Raw genomic sequence first — 15,298 nt, 5'->3', positions numbered from 1 at the left:
CACACTCCAGATTACTATCACTGATGCAGATATAATTGATCAGCTTAGGTTTGTATGTAGAATCTTGATCTTCAAAGTCTACAGCTGTCAAATAAATAAAGATAAAGTGGTTTAAAAAAAACATAAATATAGCGCAGTCATCAGGTACAGTAAACAGCACACTAATGATGACAGATGTATTATATTTTGACCCAGAAGCCAACAGGTGCTAATATACCGGAAAACTAGCTGGTTTCTTTTTGTGGTAATTTGATGAAACAACTTTATTCAGTAAAATGCAGCAAGTGAGCACAATGTAAAGTAAAGTACCTGGTTTGTAATCTAGTTTTGAGTATTCAATTCAAGTATTCAATCTCAACAATATTTGTGATATCATATTTAAATAAGCCTGAATTAGGACTGCAACTAATGAATAATTTAGCCAACGAATAGTCAGATAAAATTGCCTGCTGTAATTTCCCTCAGTTCAAGGAGATGACAATTGATGATATACAGATGTTTTGTTTTGTCAGACCAGCTGTCCAAAAGTTAAAAATATGCAGTTTACTATCATATATGCCATAGAAAAGTTTCAAATTGTCACATTTGAGAAGCTGCAACCAGTGTACATTTGGCATTTTTGCTTAAAAAAATGATTAATTCATTATCAAAACAGATCAACTAATTGATTAATCAACTAATCATCGCAGCTCTACCCTGAATGCTTAAAGCATCACTTCACAATAAGGCAAACATCAACTTTATTTATGTCCCCTGCCGTTAAAAAAACTCAATTATCAACATTGAAGGCTCAGCCTTACTTAACAATAATACATCAAACACAACATTTAAAAAAAATCATTGTCTTATGTATTTACATTCATTAGAACAAAACAATTTTTTTCAGTAGTAGATTACTCATAGTGTAGTGTCCTCCTTTCCAAGCTGCATGTTACAGTAGCCAGATTTAATTTTAGAGTTCGTAGGATGATGCAACAGGAAAGAACGGTGTTTCAGTGTGCAACGGCACCTGTCAGCAAACAGTGCACTCTTACAGCAGCAAATTCATCATGTAGTGTATCCCTCACAGTGTTGTCTACTGTGTACAACTTAGAGTTTCATACCATAAACAAACTTTTAGTACAAAAATGTAAATATCCATTGCCATGTCTCTCTCTCTCACACACACACACGCACATACACACATAAACACACACACACTCACACACACACACACACACACTCACATACACACACACTTAAGTGCACTCAGATGTTGGTTTGTATTGCCTCCAGTTTGTCATCAGTAGTGATCCATTGTAATAATCTTTTCTTTCTCTCTGTTCTTATAAGTTACATTTTTAAATGTAGACGTCGAACTTCTGAACAGAGGGTTGGTCCCCTAAAGAGAGACAAAGAAAAAACACAAATATATGAATCATAATCACTTTAAATTAAGAAGATGGCACAGGGGATCATTAACTATTGTCACCAACACATTGTGGCTTGAATATTATCTGATTTTGTTATTGTCAACTACTCTAAATAATCTGTAGCTCTTAGTCCTAAGAACATTGGTACCTACTGAACATGTAAACCTTTTAAAAACAGGTCAAGAATACATAGTTATATTTACTTATAAAGGCTACATAATTTCCTAAATCAGCTGGTCATTGCTCCATGATGTGATTTTAAAAGTCACAGAAGAGTAAGATACTGTATATATCAGGCTTTGTAGGATCATCCCATTGTTATTTTTGGTGTTTTCATGGGATTTGTTGACAATAAGAAATATAAAACTTTAAGTAAAATCATCTCATATAACTAAGCTATTTCAGAGCCTTACCGTCTGCCACTTTGCCTTTGACCTCTCAGCCTCAAACTTGGCTACCTCTTTGCGGTCGTGAACTGACACCAGCACCTTCCACACAGCCAGCAGGATCAGACCGATACACACGACGGAGAGGGAAACCCCCAGAATAATCATGGGGATGTTTGGAGGCTCAAGACAACCTGTGACGGGACAGTGGATGAGATGAGGCACGCACTTGAACTCCCTTTTGTTAGATCTGTTTTCTATTTTGTCGTTAAGCTTACCGTTCATCTGGAGATTGTAGGCAGTGGTCCCCGTGTCACTTCCTACCACAGTAAATGAGATCCGGCACTCATTCTCCGTCATCAGCGTGCATTGCATAGAAGGAGTCTTGTCGTCATAATCTGAAAGGACATGTGAACATACGCATCTATAAGGAGGGGACGAGGGCACGAATACATCGTATATTATCTTCCCTCCCAACATTGTGCTGAGAATGTAAAAGGATATACTCGCCTCTGTTGTGCTGTCAGTGTGATTTCCATATCAAAGACTACAATCTAGTGTGTGTGCATGTGTGTGTATGTGTGTGTGTAGGCCACACCATTGTATTTCACATCTGAAGCCTGAAAATCTTCAGTGATAATCAGATATACCTCTCAGCTTGCACAAGTATGGCAGGTTTAAAATAATCTCCTCTATAAAGGAAGCTGAGGTCCTTTGGCCATTCACATGCATTACAATAGCTCTGCCTGTACAACAAGGTAAATAATATGTTCCCCATTGTCCAGTGCTGGCTGAATGGACATGGATGGTGTTGTGTTAGAGACGGGGTACAGGCTTCAGAGAGACACCCGAGTCGATGCAGGTCAGCATTCCTTCAAATCTCTGACCCATGGGGAAACTTAGCATGGTTGCATGTTGATACCGTGATCAAAATCAAATGAGCTGGGAGAGCAAACTCTAGCAGCAACAAACATTTACAGCACAGGTAAGTGATCATGCTATGAGGACTGATGGTATATTTATATATGTTACTGCCATCAGATCTGGGGGGATTTAGGTTTACGTACTTTTTTTTTGCTGCTTCTCAAAAAGCATATCATAAATGAAATGATTTTTTCCCCTTCCAGGTATCCAGTGATATCATTTCATGCCAGTGTGATATAAAAATCAATTTGGATAGACTTAAAACCTGCTTGAGATCCTGTTTGTTGACCCTTCAGAGAAAAGATGTACTAATGTTTTTTTTAGTTGGAAATACTGTCACAGCGTAGTGCTGTTTGAGAAATTCTTAATCATCAATCTCTTCCAAGAAACTCTGACTTCCAAGGTTGGCTGCCAAAAAGAATCACATTCCTCAGATACTGAATGTTATCAAAATAGATTATACATGGATAACAAGGAATAAGCAAACATGGATGTTGTAATAAAGATTATGTACATTTGGTCTTTTTTTTTGTGCTTGTGAATATCAGTGTACGAGTGTTTTTTTCAATATAATCCCAGCCTACAACTGAATCCAATGATGATGATGTAACTTTATAAAATGTGATGGCAATAAAATATTCCATGTGAAACTATTTGAATCAAGTTTCAAGTATAAACCAGCTGAGTTTCACACTGTACTGACATGACCTGCTGGTATGAAATCTCAAAAACATAATTTATGGAATGCTTTGGAAAATAGCCAAAAGTAAAACATGCAAAATCATCAGGTATTGTCCTTTAAATCAAAAGCCTGCATCCAACTCTACTGGTTAGACAAATTATTTATATTTTAAGTTTAAAAAAGATTTTCAAAAGCAACTACATCAATTCTTAAGCTGCCAATTCATGATGTTGTGATGTTAGGATCTCATCGAGTTCTTTTTTTTTTTCCAGATTGATGGTTCTAAACAAGCTGCAATCAAAAACTCACAAAAAATGTTATTAAAGGTTATTTTTGTTTGACACATATAAGGAGTTTGGTCTCATGTAAAGCATAATGTGTGATTTTGTGCACATTTACCATCTCATGACATATACAGATATCTGAGAATATCTATATTATTATCGTGATAATAATTTCAATCATACTGTCCAGCCCTACACCACCTGACATACACAATAAGATGAGTGCAGAAAAAACAGAAACATTTTACTACTTAAAGCAGAGGTTCTCAGACTGGGGGAGTCATTCACCTGCTGTTGTGTTGATGGAAATTTTAGGGACACTGCATGTTTGATCGCAGACCTCTGCATCATCCTTTCCTTGGAGGTGGCACTCTACACAGGTCCTGGTGTTACAACAAGTGGGAAAACAAAAGGTCAACTTTACCCTTGTACAGTAAAGTCTAATGAGGTTTCAATCACTGACACAGAAAGTACAGAGGAATCACAGAGTTGTCCACTTATCAGAGTTTTCCCAAGGCCTCACTCACTCCCTATCACCCATCTCCCCTATAACAGTGCTATCAAATGGCACTAACCCTGACAGCTGCTTTACAATGGAGAAAGGAAATCTCTTAGTGCAGTGTTGGGGACATTAGTTGTCTTTTGATGTCACCTAGAAGATGTAGACACATGTGAACAAGAGGACCAGAACCTGATATGCCTGTGCTCAAAGGAACAGACAGATCATGTGGCGTAAGGAGACAACATCTTATATCCTTCTGTTAAAGAAACAACAGAAGTAAAGCCAACAAAAACCTCTACATTACACCTTTATTCACCTCTGATGGCATGAATGTGTTCTCACCTTGCAGAGTTACAGACGTCTCCGCATGTTGGGCACTTCTCACACTTGTCCCCAGATGCTCCAGGTACAGAGCAGACACACTGGCCGCACTCACACTTCCCCCGCCCGCTGCAAAGGGCACCATCCTCTGACATGCACGCCTCAGTGCTGGTACTGCAGTTACAATACTCCCCTGTCCAACCACTTTGGCAGTGACACTCTCCGCAGTCACACACTCCGTGGCCTACAACACAAAAACACTAAAGCAACACGCTCGCCACAAAAACATGTGAATAATTTCTAACATTCAAATGTGACTACTCACCACCACACAGTTCCCCACGGAAGCGGACACAAGAGTAATTGTCACACTCGCAGTAAGGTCCGTAGATGCGGCCAAAGCTGGACGCATCACACACACACTGTCCGCAGTAGCACTGCCCCTGACCGCTGCACATCTCGGACTCATTGTCTGCAAGGCAGTTACTCAACAAAGCACTCTCCTCATTGCATTCGCACTCCGCTCCAAAGAAGCCTGGCTGACAAACGCACATGCCACACTGGAAAGCCCCTTGGCCTTTGGTGCAGTTGCTGCTGTTTGCCTCAGGAAGCTGCCGGCAGTCACAGGAGCAAAGAGACTCCAGTTCCACCTCCAAACTGTCCTGTAAGCCCACCGGTTTGAGGGAGAAGTGCCGAACTCCAGACAGGCATACCGGGAGCTCCACAGTCACATTGAACACTACCTGAGGAGCAGAGAAGTGATGAAAACCGGATTAGTTAGTGGTTTGCTTTTATGGAGGTAATCTAAAGAATAGGTCTGGTGATATATATATTTTTTTACTGTCAACAAATCCCATAAAAAGACCAAAACCTACAGTGATTCAATCCTATTATCAAGTATTGCCTCTGTATCCAAAGTCTGATATAGTGTCATATGTGCAGCAGACTTCCATTGTTGTTCAAAAACTATTAAAGTCCAATTCATTTACAGAACAACTGCACTCCAGGTACTTGTCAGGTGTGCTCTGGAAGGGAAACAATCAGAAGTCAAAAAAGCTTTCATACTCTTTTTTAGTAAATTAAATGGCTGAGCACGAAGGCAGATGTTTCAGCATAGACGCTTTCTTCAGTGTGGGTAGACTGACGACTGAAGAAGGCATCTATGCCGAAACATCTGTCTTTGTGCTCCATGTAATTTATTAAAAAAGAGATATTTCTGAGAGATCTTTCAGAGTTCAACAACTATTAAAAAGCACATCAATGAGTCAAACCGTTTGACTGGGTGAAATGTTCCTTCATTAGGATAAACACAGGCACGGAAGCACCAAATGCGTAATACTCCGCTGAAAATAATCCCCAACAAATGCGCTATTTATTCCTCTTTAGGGACCATTTGCTAAAAACTATGGTGCCCAGTTGTTTTAGGAAATTCTTTAGCCTTTTTCAAAAATTAAACATTGTTTGTTTTGGTCATTCCATGGGATTTATTACCAAGAGGAAAAATATACAGTATAGCCAGACTTCACCAGCATCACCCAGTTAAACCACAAACAAAAAGGCACAGCTTTTTGTTGCAGTGTCTCCTAATGACACAAGATCATCTGATTCTATTTTACAGCTCAACGAGAATAAAACTGAACAAAACTGGGCACAAAAAATGAAATAAATGAGACCCTAGACAACAAGTAAGAAACTTTGGTGTCACCTTTGACTCAGAACTAAACTTCAAAGCTTGAATGGTGAATTTCATTTCATTATATTTGACAGGCTTGAGCATTGTAATACTCTCATATCTGGTCTAACAAGCCATAAACAGGTGCAACTGATCCAGGATGTTGTTGCCAGTGTTGAGTAAGACCAGAACAGCCTGCTTGAAGACATGAGAACAGATGAGTGTCGAAATCTCTAAACATAAACTTAAAACGAACTTACATTTTTACTCTGGTTTTTGTTTAAAATGTTTTATGTTTGTCTTATTTTTTTCTCTCTCTCTTCTGTTTATTCACATTTTGATCTTATATTTCCATATTTTTATTTTTGGTGTCCAATGTGTTTCCCTGTTGATCTCCCTATGGTCTTATCAGTCTAATTACTTTGAACTGCACTAACCTGTTTAAAAGGTACTGAGTCACAGAGCAGTTCAGAGAACAGAAATAACTAACCGTTTCTCCAGGTTTGATGTTAGAGCAGCGTTTAAGGTCAGAGAGGACTGTCCCATCTGGGCAAATGGCTGTGAAGGACATCTGGAGCTCCTCTGTGTCTCCAAGGACCTCCAGTTCAATCTCTGAACGTAGTTCCTGAAAAACAGTACATGTGTATTGCAGGACACTGTTTGGAAATGCAATCAGCTGTCCAGGCCTAGTACAAAATAAAAAAACACCAAAACACAACTATAAAATCAACATACTGACTTCTATTATCATGAAGTGGGATTTCCAGGGCTCTAAGTGGAATTACGCTTTCACCCTGCGGTGAACTCTTACATGCAGAGACTGTATAAAACCTCCAATCTAGTTCTCTCTGTTGAGGGTGAGTCATCATCCCAGGTGTGCTGGGCTGCACAAAGCAGTGACAGCTAACCTCAGCTGAAGGAAAGACTCTGTGACGGACTGTCTGGGTGCTAACAGAGGGTTAATTGTGTTTCCTGCAGGCCTGCAATTTCACTGTGTTTTCCGTGTTGCTAAGGTAGAGAAACAGGGGAGGAAAGTTTATGGGATACACACAGCTGAAGAAGGATTAGGGTGAAGTACACAAAGGTAAAACAGATTCAAAAGATTTCACAGTTGTTCAGTAAATATGTTGCAGGTATTTAAAGTGGGGTAGCTAAAGTATCCATCCACTAAATAGCAAACATTGATTCAAAAGTGTGGTGAAGTATAAATACTAATCAAGTGTCTTCTATCAATACATATCCTTCTGTTTGTTTGCTGCAATCAGTGCGATAACAGGGACTCCTCTTCAGTGTGTTTAAAGTGGCAGAGACTAAAAGTGGGTGTGAATGATGTAACCTATGAAGTAATTAGAGGACTGTAGACTCGCCACTAGTCAGCGCCGCCAGAGGGGATTTAGACAAGGACAGTGAGTGCAAGAGCTTAGACACACAGAGGAAAATAGATAGAGAGAGAGTGCGGAGGAAAGAGCAAGTCAGAGTCAGAGGGGCGAGGAGATCAAACAGCTGGGACAAGCAGAGGCTTGCTGTCAAACATGCTGATGCAAAGCACAGGGAGGTAGAAGGAAAGAAGTCATGGAAGGAAGAATGAAAGAGGAAACGCAAATAATAAGAATGACTGGGTGAGGTAGTGATATATCACCTATCATGTAAAAAAATGTGATGCACAGAGGGTTAATCAATACATCCTGTTAGTGTTTTAGTTGAACTGCTGAACTCTGACTCAGCGCCAAAACATTTCTAATGCTGAATAACCTGATTAGATGAAATGTGACAGTTTTTTTGTTGTCATAAGGGCGAGTGTTCGTCTTCTGTCAGTGTCTGACGCAAAGCCTTCCCGCACATTCAGATCACCAAGACTGTTTATTTACTTTGTATGCTGTTACAATCAGTTCCAGGATGTTCCGCGAATCTTTCTCCAGGACTCCAACAGTGGCGCCAGGTATGAGATTTGCATAGTTCTGTGGGGAAAAAACAGATAAACAGCAAAGTCATTCTTACAAATGTGGGTAGACTTGGCTCCGTCCTGAAAGCAAAGAAAAGAGGGGGGAAAGAGGGCTAGTTCTAACAGGTTCAATGAGAATGTAGCTCAATGAATAAATAGGCCAACCTCAGTAAACACTGTGCTCACACAAATACTTGCATTTTTCCACTTTTCTAGTTTGGTTCTACTCTAATACCTTTATGAGGAGGAGCTCTTACCTTATAGTTGAATTTCTGCTCTTCTGTCACAGCAAATATCAGTAAGATATTGTTCTCCGTTACCTTATCAATCAGCTGACCAAGAGTTGGATACTCCTGAAATAAAAATAGATGATATACTGTGTGACTCTCATATGACTCAGGAAATGACAGTTATGAAACTGAGGGTTTAAATAAAGAAAATGAAAACATGAACAATAATGAATATGATATAAATATATATATATCTATATGAAGTGTGGTGGTCTACCTGCACTGTGGACATGGAGTATTCATTGTTGATGTCCAGGTGACACTGTCCATCGTTGGGAATCACGATGCCGGCCATTTTACTGTCCATCCCAAAGTGTGAGTCAGCATCACTGACAAACACCAGCAGACGCATTGAATCATTCCTCCAGCCTATCTTGTCCTATCGTGAGACATTGCTCTATCAGGAAAGTTGCTTATCTTGCTCTCTTGAAATCAACTGATTCAAACTGACTAATAACACAATGACAGGTTACTTCATTTCCCAATAAAAGAAAAAAAATTAAAAATTCACATAAAAATGGCCATCTTATACAAACCCCGCAAACGGCTGCCTGCATGACGGCATCAAAGCCACACTCTGGCACATCAATGTTTGCAGATACACGCTGCTTTTTGATTATGTCATTGAACTTGTCAGTGCTGCTCGTCAGGGACAAGACATGTTTATACCCAAACGTTGGCAGGCAGAATGAGCCTACACCACTGTAAGACAGCAGAAGCCAAAATCAAACATTAAACTGGGATTCAGTTCAAAAATTAAATGTCAAACCTAAAGCAAATATTCGACACGAGGATGATGTGGAAGTTACTGGTCTTGTTTTAATATTATACCTGCAGGGGTTGACGAGTTCTTCCTCTGTGATCTTGATAAAGGGCAGAACAGGTTTCTCCACAAAAGAGCCAAAGCCCATGCGAAATTTACTAGTCAATTTGGCCATCTCTTTAGACAGAGTGGAGCCCAGGTCCTTGATCATCGCCAGATCATCAATCATGGACGCTGACAGGTCCATCAGGTAGTAGATGTCCACAGGATAGTCCTCTGTGTGTTGAACTTTGACTTGGAAAGTCACCTGACTGCCTGCCCCAAAAATAAAATCAACACCTTAATTCTGTCTGACATTGAGGAGCCATTTCTGGAGACAAGTAATCAAATCAAAATGCTTGGGATTGCGTACCAGGTCGCAGCTTGAGTGTCATCTTTTGTGGGGAGATCTGAGTGCTGTTAAAGTTGCCAGTCCTCCTCCCGAGTGGGAGATCCTGGAGGATTTGGTCTCCGGAAACAGGGAACTCCAGCTGGTCCCTGGCACATCCTTTTTCTAGTAAGCTTTCCAGTGTGTCACATCTTTCGCTGGCTGAAAACCAGTCTGTGAAATTCTGAGAGATGAGGGGAAAAAGTCACCTGTTGTGCTGTGCACAGATTACATTTTGTTTTACAGCATGCCATATAAGTTTTATTATCATCCGTAGGTGCAACTTCCCAAACATGCAATGTTGTTAATCTGTGCAAGCCTAAAAACAAACAAACAAAAAAAAACCATATATTTTTGAATGCATTATGGTCATCTACTTACATGACAGGGATTTTATACCGACAACCCTATAGCTGCTTACCTCCTGTGTGCACCAGGCACAGTGAGGACTGAGTTGTAGGCAGTCATCACAAGTCAAAGCGCTGCCGGCTGAACAGGATCCTGCAGGTAACAGAAAAACAGAAGAGAGAGCATGTCAACACTGTTTCCTGCAACAATTTAAAATTTTCCAGGAAGTAGATCTAAATTTGTAAAAAAAAAAGTGCCATAAGATTTTAGATCTAATAAAAACATCTTTTCTGTGTTTAATTTAGGGTGTGATATATTTATTCAAATGTGATTCACAGTTTAAATATACTTAGATACAAAAGCTTTTCACTATAAAGCATGTAAACCAATTATAAATACCTAAACAGCATTAATGAGCTGCTCTTTGGACACTGTTACTCTTTGTTTGTACAGTATAAACGCGTTGCCCTTGATTTTCCTCCTGCTTACCCTCCACGGTGTTGATCCAGTAGCGGAGAATCAGGCTCAGCAGTATAAGCCCCATTAGTCCGTGAAGTTACTGGTTATGAAGAAACAGAAGAAGAATATTTCATGTTGTCTGTCTCATATTCACAGGAGTGAAACTTGTCCAGCGTCATGCCTCCTCTACTCAACCGAAGGTAGACTATAAAGCTCTGCTGCCGCCCCGTCCTACCTGGATATGAGGGGAGGAGGGAGGTGAGAGTGGCTGCCTCACCTGCGCTGCCTTTTATGTTCACTTCCGTCCAGGTGAGAAAACGAGGCGGGCGCGTGCAGAAATACAATCCATAGCGACATGCTGACAACTGTCTGATAATGAATCAGATTTATTTTTACAGGAGTTAGTCATATTTAGAACTAATGAAGAATGAAAGAAAAACAAACACACCTATTAGTGTGTGCTTAGTGTTTGTAGTATTAGTGTAATGGTGAAAAGTAACTTAGGCCTACTACATCTACTCAAATACTGTAATAGAAACTTTTTAGGCACTGTACTTTAGCTGGAACAATTGTACTTTTTACTCCACTACATTCATTTGACAGCTATGTTTACCCATTTTTTAAAATTAGGGCTTTACCCAAAGAACATATAGTTTACAGTTTAAAATATAATGCATTATTAAGGATTAATTCAGGGTTCCTAACCTCACAAAAAAAGCAGGATCCAAGCAGAGTTGTTAGCAGTTCCACTAGAGACATTTGCCCTCTAAACTTCTCAGATGGTTTCATTTAAATGCTCAAAGAGGTAAAAGGCTCCAATATTACAGAAAAACAGCAAAAATTAGAGAAAAGTCTAAAAAATGATTACAAATTTGTGTAGCCGATGTTTGTTTTTCCTTCTTTCCAACCCCATTAAACGCGTCTTGACCACCCAGTTTTATTTTATTACCCTTTGGCGAGGGCCCGACCCCGGGGATGGACTAAACTTTGTATAAAGTACTTCAAACAAGCTCCAGCTACAGCAGTAAACTTCTGCTTATGAAGTGGTATTAACAAGCTAATAATGTACGTTTTCTTTTGATACTTCGCATACATTCTATCGTTAATACTTCTGTACGTTTACCTAAGTGTGACTTTGAATGAAGGACATGTAATGGAATATTTATATATATATAATATATATTAATATACTTTTCCTCACATAAAGAAGTATTACCACTAGTGAGCCTTACAGTATATAAAATACATTTTTGTTACAGCAGCCAAGTTGCATCAGTTCCCAAAACATAAGAACACAAAAATAGAATTACAAAACTGTAAATAACAATCTTCAACAAGAAACTAAAGCAAAGCTGGGATCACACGCTAACTCTAAATATATATACAATGACATAATGTTTGTTAGTAGTACAAGCTGTGAACCCCGCCTATGTAGACTGGCATTACCATATCTTATTACTTAAGTGGTTTAACATTTCTCATTTTATTTTATCTCATTTAATTTCTCTGTGTTTTTCCATTCCATGAAATAAAGTTTGCTTAGTTCAGTGCTGCCCAAGGTAGTAAAGGATTATTTATACAATCACAGCATTATTTCATCAGTGTTATATTCTTGAATTAAGGATACTCTAATATATTGGACTGTGGCTGAAGGAGAGTAATAAAACATAGGCCACACCATGAGCAAATACAGACTCTATACCCCAACTGCCCAGACACTATAACAGGAGATATGTTAATCTTTAACAACACAACCTGAACATGAATCATTGTCATTGTCTCATGAGAAATTTTTCAGCTTGACGATTAACCTCGCAGTAAAAACAACTATGCTGGCCCGCAGTAAAATATGAAATATGACCGTGAATGTGTGTGTATAACACGGGGGTGGAGGGCGAAGCTGCGTAGATGTTAACATTGACAGCTGCAGTGCAAATTTTCTTGCTTGTCCTAACTCAGAGGAATCTCACAATTCAGCACCACACCCCTCTGGATATGGGTGAGTCCCATCTGTCACCCCAAACCAAACCCCCTCCACTCCTTGGTACTAATCCCTCTCACCCCTCTCTTCTCCTCCTCCTTTCTTCTTCTTTCAGTGACAGCCCTCTCCCCTCTGCTCTCTGTATTTTGATCCTTCTAACCCAGTAGCCTTCTTCAAGTGTCAGTCTGTGAAATTGGCATTTCCTTCAGTGTTGGGAGTCTTTCATTTATACCCCTTTGGTTTAATTCCTCTCATTTACTGTCTGTCAGTTTACCTGTGATCTCCTCTCCTCCCCTTTCCTCTCTTCTCCTCTCCTCTCCTCTTCTCTCCTCTCCTCTGCAGTGATATCTCAGCATGATGCAATCAAACACCAAATGTTTGTAACGTCTCATTTTTTAGGTGATTTTATGTTCACGTCATGTGTAGCAATGTTAAAGGTCTTGCGAGGTTGCACTATACTGCTCCTCACAATTCAACTTGGCTCTATTCTTAATTTAAAGCCTGTTGCCTTTCAGTAAGGCTTTAGGGAAGTTTTCTGTATGAGAATCATGACATGATTTTTAAAGAGTGTCACTCTCATCAAAATTCAGCAATCCATAATTTATACTCTCACATATCTCCTTCACAGCTTCTAGTAGGTATAGATTAACCCTGCAATGAACCAACTCACCTTCAGGGGCGTCCTCTGATAACATGCTGTCTCGTCTCAGTCTGTCTTCCTTGTCATCAAGTGAAAAGTGGAGAGAAGTACTGTAGAGAGTAGAGTATCAGGCCAGTACATTCAGTCCTATTGTATCCCGGCAGTCGTCAGAGTAACAGTAAACCTATTGTAACGGCGCCCTTTATGAAGCATGGCGCTAGGGTGACCCTGCTGCCCATGCTCCTTGGCTCATGTATGCTGGTGTGCATGTGTGTGTGTGTCCAAATGAGTGTGCATGGGGTCATGTGTGGGTGTTTGTACAAGCTCCAACTTGCTTGTGTGTGTGTAAGTGTGGAGGGGGAGCCTGTGATGATAATGAGTGACAGTAACAACTGTTAGCTGTGAGACCTCCACAGGAGCTAGCTTCTGACTGATGTGGAAGTGTTGCGCTCTAGAGGCTAAAGCTGGTGTGAACTGCAGCACTATGTGTGTGTGGGCACATATTTTTTCAAGTTCAATTACTTATTGCAGTGAGGAGGAGGAGGAGGAAGCCAAGAGAAGGAGTGATATGTGGTATGGCTGGAATGCAGGTGCACACATTCATGCATGTGAACTAAATAATACAGCACAGGTCTACACTATAAAATTATTGAACGTTAAAGATGATATAATCCAAAAGCACAACATCTGACATCCTTCTATCCTTAAACAATGAAAAGAAACACCAGGGGACAGTTCACATTTCATGGGTGGACAGACATGCAACAAGTGGTGAGAGAAATAGCATTGCTTTCTTATGAAAAATATGAATCTCCAAAACTTCAAGTTTTCATGAGCTGTGAAAACTGTTTTCAGCTCTGTGACAATACAGTTTTCAGGTAATCCAGTGCAGTTTTAAATTGTGTATTTAGCTTAAGAAGTAGGAGAATTTTCTAAGCCCATAAAACACTTAATCCCTCAATCCTCCAATTTACCTGAAAAAATCTAAATGTCCACATTAGCAGATACCTGATTTTTACTGGTAGGGGATGATATGACACTTATTGCAAGTGCAGAATGTACACAAGACATGTCAGGAGCATCTGATATCCATAGTTTGTTTACTGACTGTTTATGGACTGCTATGTGCAGTATGTCAAAGTGACTGAGCACAGGGAGCTGTAAAGTTAACTTGGAGACTAGATTGACTGCTTTCTTAAGTACTTAAGTACTAATATCAATGGCTTTACCTGTGCTACATTTCTGACATTGATGTGTTGTATTCAGCTTTGCAAAGCCAAGAATCCTACAACTACTGCATGGCACTATCAGCAGAATATTTAATTCAAGTTTGCTTTGAGTCTCTTGTCCTTGAAATTAAATCTTTCTGAAGGCTTTCTTATGAAGAAAACGTGGCTAAACTTTACATTAAATTGGAGATATATTAGTTGGTCGGTAGGATGTATTCACTTTGACACTTTATTTTAAGTCCCCCTATTTAGCATTTATAAACAGAATATAAACACTTAATAAATTGTTTATAACACACTACAATGAAGTAAATAGAAGATATAAGTGTTTATTTGTGTATTTATGAACAACTCCTGTGGGCACCCATAAGTGGAGGCTGGTGTATAAACAGATAATGAATGACAATAAAGTATAAGACAGTTGTATTAATATAAAATATGTCCTTAAAGTGTCCTTATATCTGCCTGTAACTTCAATATAGTGCAACATAAACCATTTTTAAATGTTTATATACTCAGCTTTTTAGTCTCTTTACTCCTGCTGGAAACTGAGAGATTACAGAAATGTATCTAAACAACAAAGTTACGATCTACAGTCCAGGTCAAACCACAAGACCTTTTGCAGAGATTCAGTCGACTAGAAATGATGTAAACAATAAAGACGCTGATATGGGTGCAAGGCTTAGGCAGCTCGATGAAGGCAGAGTATGTGTCTGCACCCCAGAATTTTATACACAGCTTCATAAAACATAAAAAAAATGTTTCCATCCATTGTCATTCTTAGTCAGGCCAAGTTCACATCAGAACTTGTGTTATTCAGGTCAGATGTTGTTTCTAGTCCAGCAGTGAAGTAACAAAACATGGCGCAGTCTTATGAAAGTAGAATGCAGTTTAGTACAGCATACAGTATAAATGTAAACTTTAAATTAAAGTTTACTATCTATTTGACCCTCTTGGTGTTCTTCCTTTTATCACATCATGAAACACTTTTGAAAGAGTAGAATTAAGAGAAACCTGCAGTTTGTGTCTTTAGGAA

General features: G+C 39.3%; 1 protein-coding gene across 2 annotated transcripts; it reads right to left on the bottom strand.

Moving 5' to 3' along the window:
* Positions 1-723: 723 nt before the first annotated feature.
* itgb6 (integrin, beta 6) lies at positions 724-13,334 on the bottom strand. 2 transcript variants are annotated; one of them, XM_067585830.1, is made up of 16 exons: positions 13,064-13,334; positions 10,443-10,647; positions 10,027-10,106; positions 9,591-9,789; positions 9,247-9,493; positions 8,952-9,117; positions 8,633-8,794; positions 8,383-8,478; positions 8,052-8,141; positions 6,674-6,808; positions 4,837-5,254; positions 4,533-4,755; positions 3,977-4,071; positions 2,077-2,196; positions 1,826-1,992; positions 724-1,381 (listed from the first exon to the last, which is right to left on the bottom strand). In XM_067585830.1, exons 2-16 carry the CDS (start codon positions 10,495-10,497, stop codon positions 1,283-1,285), a joined length of 2,352 nt encoding a protein of 783 aa, XP_067441931.1. In that variant the 5' UTR covers positions 10,498-10,647; positions 13,064-13,334; the 3' UTR covers positions 724-1,282. The 2 variants fall into 2 exon arrangements, with proteins under 2 accessions (XP_067441931.1, XP_067441940.1); XM_067585839.1 differs by having other exon boundaries at positions 10,443-10,512.
* Positions 13,335-15,298: the final 1,964 nt, after the last annotated feature.

Source organism: Thunnus thynnus, chromosome 1 (genome assembly GCF_963924715.1).
Source record: "Thunnus thynnus chromosome 1, fThuThy2.1, whole genome shotgun sequence".
In the NCBI taxonomy this organism is placed as follows: domain Eukaryota; kingdom Metazoa; phylum Chordata; class Actinopteri; order Scombriformes; family Scombridae; genus Thunnus; species Thunnus thynnus.
Note: the sequence above shows the minus strand (reverse complement) of the source record. Positions and strands in the feature narration are given on the sequence as shown.

Bases quoted from the DNA above. Each gene is read 5' to 3' on its own strand.
- itgb6 (XM_067585830.1), bottom strand. From the start codon at position 10,497: ATGGGGCTTATACTGCTGAGCCTGATTCTCCGCTACTGGATCAACACC. The intron at 9,118-9,246 runs GTATAATATTAA...GCTGTCTTACAG, and splicing joins GAACTCGTCAACCCCTGCAG to TGGTGTAGGCTCATTCTGCC. The intron at 5,255-6,673 runs GTTAGTTATTTC...TCTGCTCCTCAG, and splicing joins ACATCAAACCTGGAGAAACG to GTAGTGTTCAATGTGACTGT.